At 45.3% G+C, this 18,655-nt stretch overlaps 1 protein-coding gene across 1 annotated transcript in view; it reads right to left on the bottom strand.

The window, feature by feature from the left end:
- Positions 1 to 4,451: 4,451 nt before the first annotated feature.
- Positions 4,452 to 18,655, bottom strand: part of LOC144783371 (NEDD8-activating enzyme E1 catalytic subunit-like) — a 182,859-nt gene continuing 168,655 nt past the window's right edge. Inside the window, exon 8 of the mRNA XM_078662377.1 lies at positions 4,452 to 5,577. Within this exon, the coding sequence (XP_078518503.1) occupies positions 5,489 to 5,577 (89 nt within the window). The 3' untranslated portion in view covers positions 4,452 to 5,488. The remainder of the gene's footprint in view (positions 5,578 to 18,655) is intronic.

Genomic DNA, 18,655 nt, shown 5'->3' with positions numbered 1-18,655 from the left:
CTGCCCGGTGATGAACCACCAAAGATATATCCTGCAGTTCCAGCCAAGTCTAGAGACACAGGGTCTCTTGACAAAGGGTCCGCGACCCCACCCACCCCGTTTGTTTCAGTATCACAAGGCAGTGGTTTTGACCTTGAACCCTTGCACTAGCTTCCCATTGATGGTAGGAAGGAAGGCTTTCAATGCCAAACGAACAGCTTGGAGCTCCAGCAAGTTGATGTGGAGTTAGGATTCCGGCGAAGACCAGAGTCCTCTGATCTCAACCTCTCCCGAAGTGATGCATCTGTCACCACTGTGAGATCTGGTTGGGGAAGGGAGAGAGGTCTGCCGGTGACTTAATTGTGGTTTGTCAGAAACCACTGCAATGCCTGTGCTGTCCCTCTGAGATCTGGACCACATCGGAGAGATTCCCCCAATAATGCGCCCACTGGAATTTCAGGTCACACTGCAGAGCCTGCATATGCCACCTGGCATGAGTCACTAAGAGGTTGCAGGAGGCCATGAGGCCCAGGAGTGTCAGAGTCATTCTCACCAAAATACACGATGGAGGCTGAAGCATCGGTATCAGACTGAATATCCTGGACTCGCCGCTCGAGAGGATAAGCCCGCAACTACACTGTGCCCAGAACAGCTCAGATAAAAGGAACCGTCTGAGAGGGAGTCCAGTGTAACTTCGACCCGTTGATAGTGAACCCCAGCAAATGCAGAAGTCGCATTCTGGAGGTGGGAGATGACGTACTGGTGCGAGCCTACCTTCAACAGCCAGCCGTCTAGATAGGGAAAGACCGACATCCATAATCTGCACAGATGAGCTGCGACTGCCGCCATCACCTTGGTGAACACCCGAGGGGCGCTGGTAAGGTCAAAGGGAAGAATGGTGAACTGAAAATGCTCGTGGCCTACAGTAAACTGAAGGTAGGGCTGATGAGCAGGCAGGACGAGAATGTGGAAATAGGCATCCTGCAAGTCCAACGCTACTATCCAGTCTCCCAGGTCCAGGGCAGACAAGACCTGACCTAATGTGAGCATCTTGAACTTTTCCTTTTTGAGGAAGTAATTGAGGGCTCGAAGACCAAGGATAGGACAAAGGCGTTTGCCCTTTTTCAAGACCAGAAAGTAGCAGGAATAACAACCACTGCTTCTTCTGGTGCCAGAACCCTCTCTATGGGTCTCTTGGCCAAGAGAGTCATGATCCTCCCTCAGCCGGTCAAAACAGTGAGGCATGCGGGATGGGTAGACTCGAAGGGAAGGCAGGAGTCCATTCAGACTATCTGGAGGACACACATGTATGACGTGATGGTCTGCCAGTGGTGGAGGTGATGGCTGATCCTGCCACCAACTGGCCTCCCATGATTGAGAAGGGGAGGGCTTGGAGGCAAAGACTGCAGGCGGAAGGGGGGTGAACATGACCGGACCTCTGGATGGCCGACCCATGGGGTGGGAACAAGCTGTGCCCTCCGCCATGTGGAGGTTATGGAGCTTGCGCGGTCTTGTGGCTGGGATAGGGCTGGCACGGGGGAAAGCCCCTTCCGTAGCCACGAAAGGGGCAAAATATAGACTGAGGATGTGTGGCCACTGAAAGACCCAAGCACTTGGCCCTAGTCTGCGAGTCCTTAAAGCACTCCCGCGCCATGTCTGCCTTGTCTCCAAAGAGACAGTGCCATCAAAGGGAATGTCCATGAGAGTGGCCTGGACAACCCAGAAAAGCCAGAAGTTCTCAACCAGGCATAGCGACGAGCAGCCACCATCGAAATCGATATGCCCTGTGAGTCAGTTGTGTCGAGACCAAAACAAATGGCAAACTTTGCTGCATCTCACCCATCGGACACTGCTTGGGAGAGGATGCCCTGGGGATCCTTTGGGACCTGTGGCAACAGCTGTGCAACAGGGAGTGGAAATAATGGCCCATCAAGCATGCAGTGTTCACCGAACGCTATGAAATGCTAATGGAGGAAATAAATGTTCTTAACCCAAATATCCAGACTTTTGGATTCACTGTATGGGGGAGCAGAAGTGATTGTGCCATTCAAGGTAGAGACTTTAACCATCAAGCTCTGTGGGTTAGAGTGGGTAGTGAGGAAACTTGGGTAGCCCGGAGCAGGGCAGTGGGGGCGGGCAGTTGTCCTATTCACAGGAGCCCCTGTGCTGGGCTTAGACCTAGTTCCAAGTAGGGCATCAGTAAGCGCCTCATTAAAGGGCACCAAGGGTTCAGAAGAGGAGACATCAGGCTGCAGGACCTCCATGAAGATATTAGTCTTGACCACCACAGAAGGGAGCTGAAGGTCCAGGACCTCAGCCGCCCTTATTAGCACCATAGCAAATGACGCTCCCTCCTCCATAGCCATGTTAGGGGGACAAAGCATGCCAGAATCTAGAGAGGTGTCCAGTCCACTGGTATCCCCCAATTCCTCATACCAGTCCATTTCCTGATAAAGCTGGTCTTCTAAAGGGTCCAGCGACCACATCCAATCTTCTCCCACTCCTAGCCCCTCAGAACAGGGCTCAGGAAATGACCTAGGGCCTGGAGGTTCTATTGGCGCTGTATCGGTCGACACAGTACCAGCTCTGGGTCGTTTAAGATCAGAATGGGGCTGGCGCTGCCATGGGGCACCAGCAGCACTGTAAGCATCGGCGTCGGGGAAGGTCGCAATGGCACAACTGATTCCAGACAGTATCAACTGCCGACTAGGTTGGGCCGAAGCTGCCAGCACAGAACTCTATGGAGCCCCCTATTACGCCACGGGGACCGAAGGCGGGTTGGAAGGGACAGGCTGCCCAAAAATGAGGCACATGGCCTCCTAGACCTCTGGGAGTAGGGCAGGGGTCGCTCTGGCTCCCAGAAAATCAGGGAAGCGGAGAGCCGACCGAGTCTCCAAAGAACGAGGCCTAGAACGCAGAGACTCCTCCGGCGCGTTTCCGAGAGACGAGGAGAAGCCGAAGTGCGCTTCGACTTCTTGTGACTCTTACCAGAGTGTCCTGATTTGGAGTGGGACAAAGAGAACTTGGGACTCCCGGAGCGACGCCCAGACCTTCCTCTCGACTAGGATCACAAACAAGATCTCCAAGGAGTCACATGACTTGGGCCGAATGTCAGGCCGCAAATAGCTTTAGGGACCGCTCCCCCAAAGCCTCGGGAGCCATGACCTGACAATCAGAGCATGATTACGAGTCAAGGTCGAGCTCAAGGCACCACAGGAAAGCCAGGGGCAGGATCCGTCATCAACATGGCACGGTGACAGGGATCACACGGTTTGAAACCTAGAAGTCTTTCGAGACAGAATGGAAAGGAATTACACACCCAAAAGGGGTGGACAAAAGTAAAAGCCTGTCAAAAAGTGACATAGGGTAGCTCTCTTTACAGATCAGCGCTTGACTGGCGGGAAAAAAACTGAGAGCGCGCCAAGGTGGTGCCTATAGAGGTGGCGTGGATGCCACTACAGCGCAGACAACGGATACGTCATGCGGAGCGAACCGGCGCGCAGGGGTATTGCTCCAAGAAAAATCTTCCAGATACAGTCAGATGCCCGGGAAATTCAAAGGTAAGGAATCTGCAGCTAGATGTCTCGATCAGATACATGGGTGTGCCAGGTTGCAGAATTCATAACAAACAGGTAGGGAACGAGAGGCACGGGCTACTTCTGGAAAAAGGTAGGAAGAAACTTCTGCAAAGACAATGGAAATTAGTGAGCTTATATGGGACGTGGACTAGTGGTTAAACTGTAAAATTCGAATCAGATCAGAGTATTCCTTTCACCTTCCCCGCTGCCCAAATTGTGTGTACCTGAAAAAAATGACTAGATCAACGACTCCAATGCTTTAACTTCCAAAATAAGGAGCACTGTATCTATAGAGAATTATATTCTTATTATATTATGTATTCATGTTCAAAACGTTTCAGAGAGTGCTCGCCTGATGACTGCAAAATGTATAATGGGACGGCCCTAATAGACTTAATGAACAAGGAGATTGTCGACAATGTGATAAGATAAGAGAAGGGAAGCACCTAACAGGTTGGGCAAAGTGGCAGCAAAACGGAAAGTATGATTTTAGAGATGTAAGTGAACATTTGGCACATCACTTTGTAGGACATTCAGGTGTGATAACGTTGTAGATTTAAGTTTTGAAATGAAGGGCTAGTCCAAGTCTTGTAAAAATAAGTGATTGCCCTCCTTAAGTGTACATTTAAAATGATAGTTGTGTGGCTACAAGGGCGGATGAGAATGAAAAGTAATGCAAACACTGATGCCAGGCGCAGTGTATGTTTGTCAAGAAAGAATAAAACAAAAAAACACAATAAAAATCTAGCACCCCAGTTTTACGTTCAATAAATTGGATTGTTATGTGGATTCATTCTTACACATGATGGATTTGGTAGATCTTTCTAAACCGTTTTGTAAATTGTGTTTAAAACAAAATCAAACAATTCATGAATATCACACCAAGCTGTAACATACAGTTAAAGTCTTTATTAATAAATGCTTTAACCACTGAAGTGATAAGGATTTAAAAATAAAGCTGCATGCTTTAAAGTGCAATTACACGGAGAAAGTCACTAGGTAAAATGCAACTCTTGGACTGTGTGCACACCTTTGAGATCTGCTTATCTGGGTCACAGAACATTTCGACTTCATGTACTAAAACAGGGGTGGGTGGTTCGCTTCGACACTCTCTCACACAACCGTAGAAATGTTTGCCATTCACTAATAGAGGTAATAAATGAACAGAGAACAATGTAAATCTGAACAATGCATAATGTTCATGTACTCTCAACGGAGAAAGGACAGAAAGTCATGCCAACGGTGAGAGTAAGATAATATGCCTCCAAGCCACTGGCACAGACACACCCAATGAGTTCAAGTTCTCATTTGTGTAAAGAAACTTAATACTATGAGGGCGTGAACTGCAATAATATGCAAATTGTCTGACATCTAAGAAGTCCCAAAGAAAACCATATTGGTATTTTTATGGACACGTTTTCTGTTTACACATTTTTCAAAATGAATTCTTTACATTTTTGCCTAACTGGCACTTTTGTGCAAATGATATTCATATTAAATAAAACTAACATATGTTCATTATATACACCTTTACCTGCAAACGTTTTTAAATTAGGACACCGAGCTGTACATTTAAAAAAAAAACTCCTTAGAAGTAGATTCTGTTCTGATGCATAAAGCAGGGTCTCGAATACAAGGAGACACGTGCTCATGATCCATCACAATGCGTTCAGGCTTTGACAGAAAAACTATTTCGTCAAATGTGAAAAGCCACCTTTGAATGGCATGTCACTGTTTTCCTCATGAATCTGGACCGGTACGAAAAACACTTTAAGAAACACTTTCAACAGAGTACATTGTGAAAAGTCATTCACAAAAAAATCAAATTTGCAGCAACATTAGAACTACTGGGGAGAGAAGCCAAGTGAGTTAGAGCACCCAGTAAGTGTTCATAATTTTGGAGTTTTCCGGGACGAAAATGTATTTCTGATTCAAGTGCTAAAATGAAGTTTGAACAGCACAGTCTGTGGTGTAGTGACATCAGCTACGGCAAGTTCCTGCCCGTCGGTGAGACCCAGTTCTGAAAGAAAAAGAGAAGCATGTTAGGTCTAACCCTCATAAATATAGGCTGGTCATATAAATCTTTCAACTGAAGTCAGTTGCAAAATATTTGCTTTTCTAAGACACTCCCATCTTTGGTGGCCATCCGGTGTAGAGAAACCAGACACACCATCCTTCCAGAAAGCCTGCAAATCACTTTCCATGTAGTTCGATCAGCAGTGAGTGCAAATTGAACAAGTTGGTTGTAATGCTCTTTCAAGTGGATTTTCTATCTAAATGCAGATTCCTCACCTTAGAACAGCAGTCTCCCATGCGCCGCTAGGGAGTGCTATGTAGCTCCCGTCAGGTCTGTAATGCCCCCTTCCTTCCTCCCGGAAGTGATGCAGCTGAGCCACATATAAGCACCAACCCAGCACGCGAATGTTAATTTCCTATTTTTCCCTTTCCGTACACTCGGACATGGAATTTGAACAAATGTTAGTACCAGTGTGCTGAATACTAATGTTAATACTCAAAAAGTCGATGTGAACAACGATCCATTCACGTACAAAAATGAAATGCCATCCTTATTGACAAATTAACCCGTTGTGAACTCCACTTCATCCCCAACTCAGAAATACGTGGTCAGACAGGCCCTGAGATCTAGGCCTGAAACACTGATTGACATATCACAGGTGGGGTTTCATGTAGCCAGCAGACAAATGTGCAAACAGAAAAACCCAGGTCAACCCAACAGTTAGCGTATTTTTTGATAATACGAAAACTGTTTAAAAAGGAAAAGGATGAGGATAACCAATGAGTGTCTCTCGTACTTGTGGATTCTTCACTGTAAATTAGTGATTATGTGAACAACTATGAATGTATTATTATTAAATGTTGTTTGTAAATGGGGGTTTAACACAATACTAAAATATGTGTTCTTTCTACAGAGTGCCTGAACACCAGAAGTACTAATCCTATCGTTAAGCACAACCCCTCCTTCCCTTTTCTTGCCCTGACGAAGGTGCGGCCTATTTTGAGGCCTGGCACCGAAACGCGCGTCGGCGTTGAAAACATCTACCCTGAACTTATTACCATCTATCCCCGGCCTACGGCTGAGATGAACACTCAGGATGATCCTAGAGCAATTTGTCTCAAAATCCATCTGAGTAGAATGTATGAATGAGTCTTGTATGAGCATGATTGGTTGCGATGTATGAACTTGTGGAAGTCTGAATGCTGGAAGGTTGAAGGGTTGTATATACATATGTGTTTTTTACCCTAATATTGTGAAACTTTTCTAAAAAATGAACTTGTATAATTGTGTTATATATAAAAATATATGAAGGAAACAAGAATAAAAATGATATATTTTTTATAAGAATGCTTCTGTCTAAACTGTATCTTGCCTTGACTAATTGGTGAGGTCTAGAATGGGTGACTTTTGAAGATTCTGGACTCTAATAGAGCCGATACCTGATTAAATACGGGGCAGATCTATTTTCTCCTTTATGCTATTTGATTGTTCTTTCCCCCGTCGATCTGCCTCACATCCTACCCCCGGGGTGCCCCTCACTTTGTGACTTATTAGATACTCAACCTAACAGTTAGGCACAGCGACACGACAATCGTCCGGTGAGAATGTCCCCAATTAAGCACACATGGCCAGAGGGGTGCACGCAGCATTCCCAAAACACAAAGTTAGTCACATGAAGTTAGGAACACTTAGCCAATCAGGAAAAAGCACACGCAGTGATCACGAACTCCCCATGCCGGACATCTGGACACGTTATCTACTGGCCGCGTTGTGTCGAGACCCACCTGGATTCTCATCTAAAACATTAGTTTATGGCTCCAAAGATAACAGCCCGCATTCCTTCCCAAAAAAAGAACTGGCAGAACCATTTTATTGCATCCAATGAACTGTATAAAAATCTATGTTAGACCGATTGTAAACTGAGACAGTCCTCAGACACTATGCTTGTAACTGTTCTCCCGGCCACACTGTTTAATTGAAGAAACTGTTCCTGTTTTGCCAAATGCCTCGTCTATAGTTTTATCAAGGCGCTTTATTTATTTTGAAAGTTTAATAGAGCGCGAACAAGATCCTGGCGGATATCAGAGCACTATACAATCAGTAAATGTTACTTATACAGTAAATAAGAGCGAATCCAAACATATGTACAAAGCATATTGTAAAAGCAGCATAGTAGGATGCTCTAACTTGGGACCATTTTAGAAGTTAAAGTGAGGCCACTGTGCAAAATGGGGATGTGAGGGGCCAGAACGGAATTTGCAGATAGAGTATCCACCAGAAAAACTGTTACCAAAGTGAAGTAGCTTGAGCTGGACACCACTAACTGTTTATTACTCATGTTAGGAAAGACACCAAAGCATAACCTCCCCAGGTGGAGGGTCTGAGGAGTAGACTCAGACAAAAAAGTACTACAGGACCAAACAAACAAAGTGCCTTTCTGGCTGGCGATGCTTGCACAAGCGCCTATGTCTCAGCCTGGCAGTTAAGGACAGGCACTCTACAAAACAACACAGTAGTAGCAGCCTTATCCCTGGTAGATTCAGCTCTCTGACCTTCTGGGTGCTGCTTCTTGGCCAGTGCAAAGCAGATCTTGATGCAAATAACTATTCACCTAGACAGGGTCCTATAATGCACAACCGTCTATTTCTCCTCAGAGAACCCTAAAGAACAGATTGCTCACACAGGGTTCCTTGGTACTGATAGAGCAAGATTTCGCATCGCGAATTGCTCGATTCATGAACCTCGATTTTGCCATAACCTCATAATAAACGTACGTTATTATTAATATCTTTATTTTGGAGATGCGTGAAAGGTAGCGAAGCTTGCCTATGTGTTCTACTAATACGATTAATCCTCGTCCCTAAAATGGCCGCTGCTTGGCTTTTCGTTTCTGCACATGCGTGAGGCATAGTCAGCTGACATGACGCAGTCAGAATTCGAGAGGGAAAAGGTGCGCATGCGTAATAGCAATAACGTGCTGAAGCTTTGTGCTGCTGCTCCTGTGATGTTATTCGTTGCACTTATTCACTAATGCATAGTATATTTTTATAATGATGAAACTAAAGTACGAACTTATAACATGTAATACATTCATTTATTTCTATGTATTAATTTGTTTTCGCTTACTTTTCATGTATCCTCGACACTGAGGGGTAACGGGGCTGGGGAGTCCATCTTGGAGGGTATTTCTGCGCAGAATCAGCCGTGGTGCGGTGACATTGAAACCAAGCCAAAGAAGGTTGATGCCAGAGCCAGCATGGGAACGTGCACCTTCACCCAGCCAAGGCATCATGATTGTATTCTATTTGTATCAAATTGTATTCTTTCCATTGTATTCTCTGCGACTTCTCGTGGGAACCCCAATCTTGCTAGGCGGCACCCTAGGATGCTAAGTAGGGCTTGTAATAGTCTGTTCTGATTGGTGTGTTAACCAAATCCTACCTTAGGACCAATCGAAATTGGGGATTCTGACACTTTGCAACATTTGGGGGGTGGTACCCTGTCCCAAAACAGTATATCTACCCTGGGTTCACCTAGGGAAATTGTCCGACTTGTCTGAATAGCTGACCTGTCACTGACCCAACGCACTCAATAGGTGACTTGATACAGAGGTGCTGCGGAGCTCTCTGTCCGAAATTGACCATAGACTAAGGTTTTACTAAACCTTAAAAGTGCTAGCGGAGCACTTTGCTGGGAGTTCGCTGACCCAATCGGGGTCTTGACTGATAGCTGCAGAGAGGGTGGAGCGCAGGCGTTGCTTCCAAACTGCGGGTGCTGGTCGTATCCTGGTGGTCCTGTCCTGATCCTAATCTGAGGGTTTCCTGTCCTGTCCTGGGTGTCCATTCTGCACCTGCTGTCCATTGAGGGGTATCCTTCCTTGAGGGTTTCCTGTCCTTAACTGACCCGTGGCCAGGGTTTGGTTTTTCACACCAGTCTAGGTAAATATTGCTCTAAATCTCTTGAAACTGCACCTTTCTATTTTTCTGTCTTTGCTTCAAATAAAGACATACCTTTGCATCTGATAAGTTTTTCCATGCTTTTCCGCAACTCATTGCATCTCATGAAACGTATGCATTTATTTTCATAGCGTGTTCCTATGTTACCCTTCCTTTTACAAATAATTTTTCCTATTTGAAGTTTATAACTTGTTTGAAGTGTTCTATACATTTTCTCACTAAACTGAATGAAGAGATTTTCTGAAGTTATAGCGTGTCCTATTTTTCACGTTAATCGAACTGTTTAGATTTCTAAAGTTTTCCCAATTCCTAGCATAAATGATACTTGCCCTAGTTATTTCTTCATCTCCCGTGTTCACTCTGTCATGATTAGTTTACTCGCTCAGCAGGTTCCCAGTCGCATTTCTCTTGAAACCAAATGTTTTTGCTTACTGACTATCTGCTCAAATGTAAGTTGGATTTTCACACTGATTGAACTTTAGATAAAACTTTATAAAACTTCTAGTTGTCCGTGGTCATTTTATGAAAGTAAAGTCATTTATTGAAGTGTATATTATTTGCTGCCTTTCCTTTTACAGCTAGCTCCCTGATCCATTGTGGTCATAGGTACCCGTGACAGTGGATGGTAAGTCGGGTACACTAGAAATAATCGAAAGGAATCCCACAATTATTGGTAGTAGATTGTGACGTCATCCGATCAATGTATCTGGTGATTTGAAATATATGGGCCCGAAGCCGGAAGTGGCGAAATTATTGGTCGGGTGACCCGCGATCTCTAGCAGTAATTTTCTGGTAGCAGAGTTATGGTTAGGGAATAGTTAAAGGTTAGGTAGGACTAGTTAGCCTAGCTAAGTCGGAAGCTGCTAGTATTGATGCTGCTATAAGAGCAGGCACTTCAGGAGATCTGATCAATCACTTGAAATGTTTGCTTTGAAAAATTATGAAATGTTTTAAAGTGTTTTTCTTATTATTGTATTGATATATGTATTAACCCATTCGTTCGTAATTGTTAAATGTTTTGTTTGGAATCCCCGGGGAATTGAATAGCGAGTGGTGAATAGAATCCACTTGCTTTGAGGTCACTGGCCCAAGGAAAGTTGGTGCAGGTTAGGCAGAACTGGAAGCACTAACTAGGGTTTTTTTCTGAATATATGATTGAATAAATGTTAGTAACGAGGTTCATTGGCAAAATTCCCATTGTGGCATAAACCTATTTAGGGTCACATCGGAAGAGTAGCAGGTTCATCGGAGCTTGGGTGAAAGCAAAGGGGCTCGCTGGGGAAACCTTAGTCTCGGATATATCCCGGTAAAGTGGATGAGTCTAGGGGAGTAACAGGTTCTCCAATGCTAGTGTGAAGGGTAGGCAGAAGAGATCTACTCGTAGTGAGTGAAAAGTAAATGGAAGTAGTTTACTTGCAGTAAAACAAATCTTTCCTGTCTAGACACTTGAGCACAGTGGCGAATGTGTATTCGTTGTTAAATAACCAAGTACTAAGCACTTTAGAAAGTAAGAAAGTTTCCGTTACCTTGTGAAGGAGGGAGTCAGTCGCGAAGCCGCTCTGACGTCACTCCGTGCCGTGCTGGGATTGGTAGAAGCAGCGGGCTGGTAGCGGGACGGGAATTGCAAAGGAGGGGTGAACGCCGAAGCGTGAGAACGGTCTCGCGAAAGGGCCGCGCACCCATTGGTCGAAATTATTTTGAACTCGTGCACCTCATTGGTCGCACGAAATTACAAGACGCATTCTGATTGGGAGTAATTTTGTAAACAAAGTTAAGCGTAGGAATCGTATGTGGCACTCGTACAGACCGCATACTAGACCCGATCCGAGAGATTTGGGATTTGAAAGAGATCAGTTTAAAGGCATAAAGCACGACATTATGTACGGAAATAAGAGAAAATTGTCCCTTGTAAACAAAGTGAAGAATTATTTCAAAAAGGACAAGCCGATTAAAACTAGAGACGGTGTTGTCATTCCACCACCAAATACTCCCGCATCTTTCATGATGTTCGATAAAGGGTACAACACATGTGTATGGTTGGAAAATTGGGCAGAATACACGAAAGATGACGGAGTATTGGCTTTTCCGTTAGACGGAACATTTAACAGCAGGATTCTATTTAATCTAAGAACCCGAATGAATGACTTACATCCCAGACCTAGATTAACGCAGTACGAAGCCCTAGAGGAATGGGAGATTGAGGCTTTTGAGAGGGACAAGCCCCGATTGGATAAAGGATTGACAAAATTTTATCCAAAACTGAAGCAAGAAGCCCGAGCCCAAAAGATGAAACAATGGAGGCAGAGTATGATTGTTGAGGGACTGTTTCCCATGAGGCCAGCAGAAGATCCTCCTGGGAGGGGGGGGGAAAGGACAGAGAAATCCAAACACTGGGGGCCCCTCGGAGAATCGGATGATGAATTATTAGAGGACATGTGCATGAGAAGTCCGCCTCCTTATAATGAAGGACACCGACCTTCAAGTGCAGGGGATATTCCCCGGAGACCTCTACAAAGGGAAGAGGTCAGTTCCGCAAGTGTAGGAGGGGATTATCCAATTCCTCCTTATACTGAGAGTCTAGGACCCGTAGAAACCAGAAGTATTTACCCAAGGAGACCAATTGGTGGGGAGATGGGATATTCACGTGAAGGAGATTTTTGCTCTCGTCCCCCCTACGGAGGTGAGGTCCTTAGGTTCAGGAATGCCGTTATTAAAGCCACAGGATGAGGAAGAGCCGAGGATTCTAGGCACAGGAAGTTTGTTCCCAAGACCTAATTATGGTGGAGGACCGAGTGAGACACATCCCACTGCCCCGAGTTATGCTCCCACTCTAACCCCACAGGTATTACATGACCAATCTTTGGACAGGTTATTAGAAGAGAAAGAGCGAGAAGCGCTAGCAAAGCAGAGAGCTGAGATAATACAGAAAATGTCACAGCTAAATACAAGTCCTGAGGCCTTAACGATCCCAGTAACTATCGGACCAGTGGTTCCGTTGTACGGGGACCGTCAAGGGACTCCGAAAACTCCAGTAATTACTCCTGTCATTGCACCGACCAGACCAGAACCCTTAATTGTAGATGACCAGACAAGTGAGTGCGAGTCGGAGGTCTCGCTACTAGATCTGCCCGTTAGAAATGTCGGAAAAAGGATACAGAAAAGACAATCCTTTTAATGCGAGGGAAATTCAAATGGAATCGACCTCGGGTACTAAGAGTGTCACATTGGTGACTCCTGAAGAAATCGAACGATGGAGTCAAGAATTTGAAAAACAAGCGTCCCCAACGAAACCTTTAGATCTCTACAAGCTGAGAATAGAAATAGAGGAATTAATGGCAGGAAACGTAGGATTAGACCGATTAAATACCTACTCCGAAGACGAAATGCTGTTTATCTGCAAGAGTCTCACCCGAAATACCCGAGTACTTCATGAAAAGCTAACAGACACTGCTGCTAGCATGGGAATAGATATTTCAAAATCGAAACCTCTGCAGAAACCATACAGAGCAGATTTCTCAGACAAGGATTTGGAAAACTTGAATGTTTCAGGGAAGAAAGCACAGGTCAAAGAACTATTGACAGTATTACAAAAATGGGGAGATGTGGAAAGATGGAAAGCCAGATGGGTCAAGAAAAAGGATGAGGCCAGGTCTAGGCAGGCAACTCCCGAATTTGTTCTAAAGGAAGCTGACAAACCAGAACAGTTATGCCCTATGCGTGAAGTACCAGGTGGAAAATATGTACATGTTCCATGGTCCAGACAGGATATTGTATCCTTTACTAATGATTTTCCGAAATTACGAGAAAAGCCCGTGGATTGGTATAGGCAGGTAGAAAGATTCGTAAAAGTGCAAAAAGGCCTGTGGAAGTACCTGGATGGGTTCTTCGACATCGTGGTCCCTGTAGATCTATGGACCGAGTGTAAAATAGCCATAGCTTGGCCTAGTGAGGAATACACGAGAGATGAAAAAACAGGAGAACCATCGAAGGAAGTAATGAGAAAATATGATCAGGTAATTCAGCATCTGAAACTAAAAGTGCCAGCAAAGGAAACTGATTGGACCAAGATAGATAGAACCACGCAAGAAAGGGACGAGACAGTGCATTCCTTGTATGAAAGGCTGTTGCAGGTGTTCAAAACATACAGCGGTATAGATAACATCGAGATGAAGGATATGACACTTCATTTACAGGTTTGTAAACGGTTTAAGGCCTGAAATCTGTCAATGGATAAAGGATAATAAAATCTGTTTGCATACAAAAAAAATAGATGAGGTCCTACGGTACGCAAAGTACTGTGAGGACGAGATGGCAGAAAAGAAAAAGGCTCTCAAGGAGAAGGTTATGTGGGCTCAAGTAAAGCTCGCAGAACAGCAGGAAAAGCAGTTAAACAAGATGAACAAAACTACCCCGAACCAAAGCACTGGGGGTGGGGGTGGAGGAAAACCTAGACCGAAAATGAGTAGAGAGGAAGCTAAGAAGAAATTTCCTTGCCATCAGTGCGGGGAAATTGGACACTGGAGAGACGAGTGTCCCTATTTACAAGATGATAATGCCCAAACACCCGATTTAATTCCACAGACGCAGAATGAAAAACAAAGAAAGACCCAGCAGCAGGTAAAAACGATCCAAGTGCCCAGAGCGCCAAAGCCTATTTTTAAAGGAAAATCACCACAGGGTGAGGACGTAGAAATCTGGGGAGGCAATGAAAATAGAAATACAGCAACTTCGCAGTATTTGTTGAACGACACTTTCTTCTGTGACGACCAGTACTGACGGGGCCTGAGAGGGGAGGACAAGGAGTGCGTACTTGGCGCCTCCTTGCCGGTAGACCAGTCGGGACCATACATTGAAGGAAAGGTTGATGGAAATGATGTCACCTTTCTGTTGGACACTGGTGCTACCCGTTCTACTGTAAGAACAGTAGACGTTCCAAACCTACCCCTCTCGGGAGAAGCAATCCAAGTAGTGGGTGTATCTAATCAATTGATTAGTACACCTGTTACCGAGCCCATGGAGATCTCAATTGGAAATTTCAAGCAAATGCACAGATTTGTTGTCTGTGATACCAGTCCGGTAAACTTACTGGGACGTGATTTGCTGTGCAAAATGAATTGTACCATCTTTTGCACACCAAAGGGCGTCGAAATTCAAACACCAGACGAAGACGGTATCTACAAGCTAATGTTAATTAGACCCGACTCAGAAATAAAACGACTGACTATACAAGACTTACCTGAAGAACTCCAACAGACAGTGAAACCAGAAGTGTGGGACTTTACAGGGAAGGATGTAGGATTAATGAAAAACGTAGACCCCATACAAATAGCCATGAGAGAAAATGCAGTATACCCCAATACCAAGCCTTACAGAATGAGTGCAGAAGTAAGAGCAGGTGTTGCCATTGAAATACAGAAATTGCTAGAAGCAAACATCATACAGGAAGTAATGAGTAGCCCATGCAACTCACCCATTATGGGCATCAAAAAGCCTAATGGCAAGTACAGAGTAATTCAGGACCTAAGAAAGGTAAACAAGATAGTGGTTCCTTGCTGCCCTATTGTCCCGAACCCAGCAGTGATCCTGTATCAGATCCCCTGGGATGCTGAATGGTTCACTGTGATAGACCTATGTCATGCATTCTTTTCGATTCCATTGCATCCAGACAGCAAATTTCTTTTCTCATTTGCTTTCAACAGTAACGTGTATGTCTGGAATAGGGTCCCCCAGGGGTACACAGAGAGCCCCTCTATCTTTAATCAGATCTTGAAAAAATGTCTTGAAACTTTAGTCTTACCTGGAAAGTCCGTTTTGGTCCAGTACATTGACGACCTATTGGTGGCGTCCAAAAGTCATAGGGACTGCGTGGTTGACACCATTGCCCTACTAAATCACCTGAGTGAAAAGGGACATAAAGTGGCCCCTGAAAAATTACAGTTCTGTTCGAAATCAGTGAAGTATCTGGGACACCAGATAGAAAAAGGCATAAGAAAAGTTACCTCAGAAAGAGTTAGAATAATTCAAAATATGCAGTTACCCTGTACTCAGAAAGAAATCAGAATGTTCCTCGGAGTTATAGGTTACTGCAGGCAATGGATTGTGGGATTCGCAGTCCTTGCAAAGCCCTTGATTCAGATGACAAAGAGAGGAGCGAAAGACCCAGTTGAATGGAATGACGAGAGCTTGACAGCTTTCACAAAATTACGAAATTGTCTGTGTACAGCTCCTGCTCTAGGGATGCCTGATTACTCCAAGGAGTTTGGCCTATTCTGTGACACTCGTGACAATTGTGCATTGTCAGTCCTAACTCAGGAACATGGCACAACCAGAAGGCCTGTGGCATATTTCTCTGCCACTTTGGATCCAGTGGCTGCTGGATTACCAGGATGTCTGAAAGCAGTAGCTGCAACATGCACCAGTTTAGAACAAAGTGAGTCCATTATCATGGGACATCCTGTAACTGTGTATGTTCCACATGCAGTTGTGATCCTATTGACTCGCACAAAAACTCAGTATCTCACCCCTAGTCGGCTGACTAAATATGAGAGGATTCTCATGGGTGCTGCAAACATTGTCATCACCAGATGCAATATTTTGGACCCCGCCACTCTACTCCCTGAATCAATGGTAATGGAAGGTAAGGGAGATGATGAGCATGACTGTATTGATCTGACAGAGTTCAGTACTAAACCTCGCCCAAACATTAAAGAAACTCCTTTGCCTGTGCATGATGAGGAATGGTTTGTGGATGGTTCGTGCCTGAGGCATGAACTGGGGGGCCTAAGTGCTGCCTATGCTGTTGTCACTTTATACAAATTATTATTTTTTTTTTTTTGGAAAACCTTTATTAATGCAAAAAGTGTACACAGCTATTCAGCCGAACATCCCGGAGGCACGGCAGCACAATAGAAGCACAAACTTTTCGGCACACACGGATCATAGTACCGGATACATGAGGTTTAATTTATGTTTTAAAATCAGGATAGGTTCGAATAAGACGAATGAAATTCACATATGAAGTAGAGAAATAGGGAAGAAAGGGGGAGGGATCAGGCGCCAAATTTTGGAACATAATCATCGAATGAGCGGGTCAAATAAGCGAGTCCAACACTGTAAACAAAATCAATTAAACGAGCGAATCAATATATGCACGCATACCGTCACTATGTTCACCAGGCAAGCGCCCGCCCATTGATGTCGATGAGACAGTAAATGTAGAGGCACAGGTTACGACATATCCATGAGATTCCAAAAAATTAACCAGATTCACTGATCCCAATCCCAGAAAAAGAGAAAGTAAAAGGAAAGCCAGAGAAACGAGAAGAAAAAAGGCCATAGAAACAAAGAACGGAAAAATAATAAAACCCCTCCCCCCAAACCCCCACCCTGCACCCCTGCAGATGGCTACGGCCTACCCCCCCTAGCAGCGTGCCTATCGCCCAGTATCCAAAACCCGAAATATAGTAAGAATATAGAGTTATAAAAGAAAGGTAAAGAAAAGAAAAGAAAAGTAGAGGAGGAGAAGAATATCACACATGCCCCCGTTCTCACTACCCCCCGTCTGAAACGCACAACCCTAGTCTTGAATCCAGCCAACACTCAATAAAGTTATGAACAATATCACACAGGGAAGACGTCTGACACCGTCCCACCTCCCGCTATCAATAAAATGGCGGATCCCTCGTCCTTCACACACCCCTTAAATCAAAACCAGGCCAACAGTCTCACCCTTGACCCCTGCGATTTTTCGTACGGAGTCTATCAAACGGTACCATCACAACTCCAGGAGAAACCAAAGTCCTAGGCAGTTCATGAACCGGTATTATGAGTCCGAACAAACTCCCCAGTCCTCCGCAGTCATCCGCCGCCATGACACTCGCCTTCGTCAGCCAAATGTTCGAGTATCCCGATCTCCACCGCCATGAAAGAACCACTCGGGCAAAAAACGAGATCAGCATCCGTCGAGTCTTGTTATCAGTAGACCCAGGGAGGGGCAGTTCCGTGAACACCACATTAGACGGTTGCGTCGATATTGGCGGGCATTTCTCCAGATCAACAAGTCCGCTAGCACTCTGTGGTCTGGGCAATGGTGTCGAGGCTTTGTCATAAGTGGGGTCTCGATCATCCGGTTCCGTGGGTAGCGTGGGAAAAACTGCTAGCCCAAAGTCTCCAGACAGATCAGGGTCCGTACACGATCGTTCAGTTACGATGTTGCCAGCGATCGTATTGTAGAAAATGGCATCCGTGTATGATTGAAGCTCCCAAATGGCGGCCATTACGGTTCTGAAGGACGGCTCGCTGTTACCCCGCACCGCCTCCACTTGCTCGATTCCAGCCATCTGTGTGTCCCTCGGAGTACACAGTTCCTCCGGGGACAGAAACGTGAGTAGGGCAGGCGGGGACTGAAGGTGCATTTTCAAGCAGTGATAGGGCATCTCAGGCGGGTGCTCCAACCCAGCGTGGGCGCCAGCCGCCGGGACAGGGACCCCTGACCTCACAGCCACTTACAGGATATATACACCTCCGCAGTGTGTACCGAACCGAAGGCACTCCACCAAACTAGGGACAGGATACTCTTCAAGTCAAGTGACCGGACCCTGTCTGGGTCCCATGGCCGTTGTTGAACTGTAACCCGGCAGGGCCAGTACTCGAGGTCCCGGCTCACAGGAGAAGTTAGGCCAAGATCTTCCACACGACAAAACTCGTCAGTCAGGGTGGTAAAGTTCTCGGGACCACACCGCCAGTTTCAGTAATAGTTGATCCGTACGGGGGTCTGGCGTGAAATCAGGATTTCTGGCAGGATCATCAAGCAACAGACGGAGGTCGGCGGAGCCGGGAGCTTATGCGGCCATCTTTGTTCGCTGCTTGGCTCCTCCCACGTTATACAAAATTGAGGAAGCAGCTTATTTATTTGGAGTAAAGTCTGCACAAGTAGCTGAATTGATCGCTCTGATTAGAGCTTGCAAATTGGGAAAAGACAAAAGAATAACAGTGTATACTGACAGCCAGTACTGTTATGGGGTGGTGCATGACTTTGGCCAGTTATGGCTACAAAGAGAATTCCTGACTTCATCAGGTACCCCCATACGAAATGGAAAAGTGGTTCAAGACCTTTTAGAGGCAAT

Source organism: Lissotriton helveticus, chromosome 9 (assembly GCF_964261635.1).
Source record: "Lissotriton helveticus chromosome 9, aLisHel1.1, whole genome shotgun sequence".
NCBI classification, from domain to species: domain Eukaryota; kingdom Metazoa; phylum Chordata; class Amphibia; order Caudata; family Salamandridae; genus Lissotriton; species Lissotriton helveticus.
This window is presented reverse-complemented; position numbering and strand designations above follow the sequence as displayed.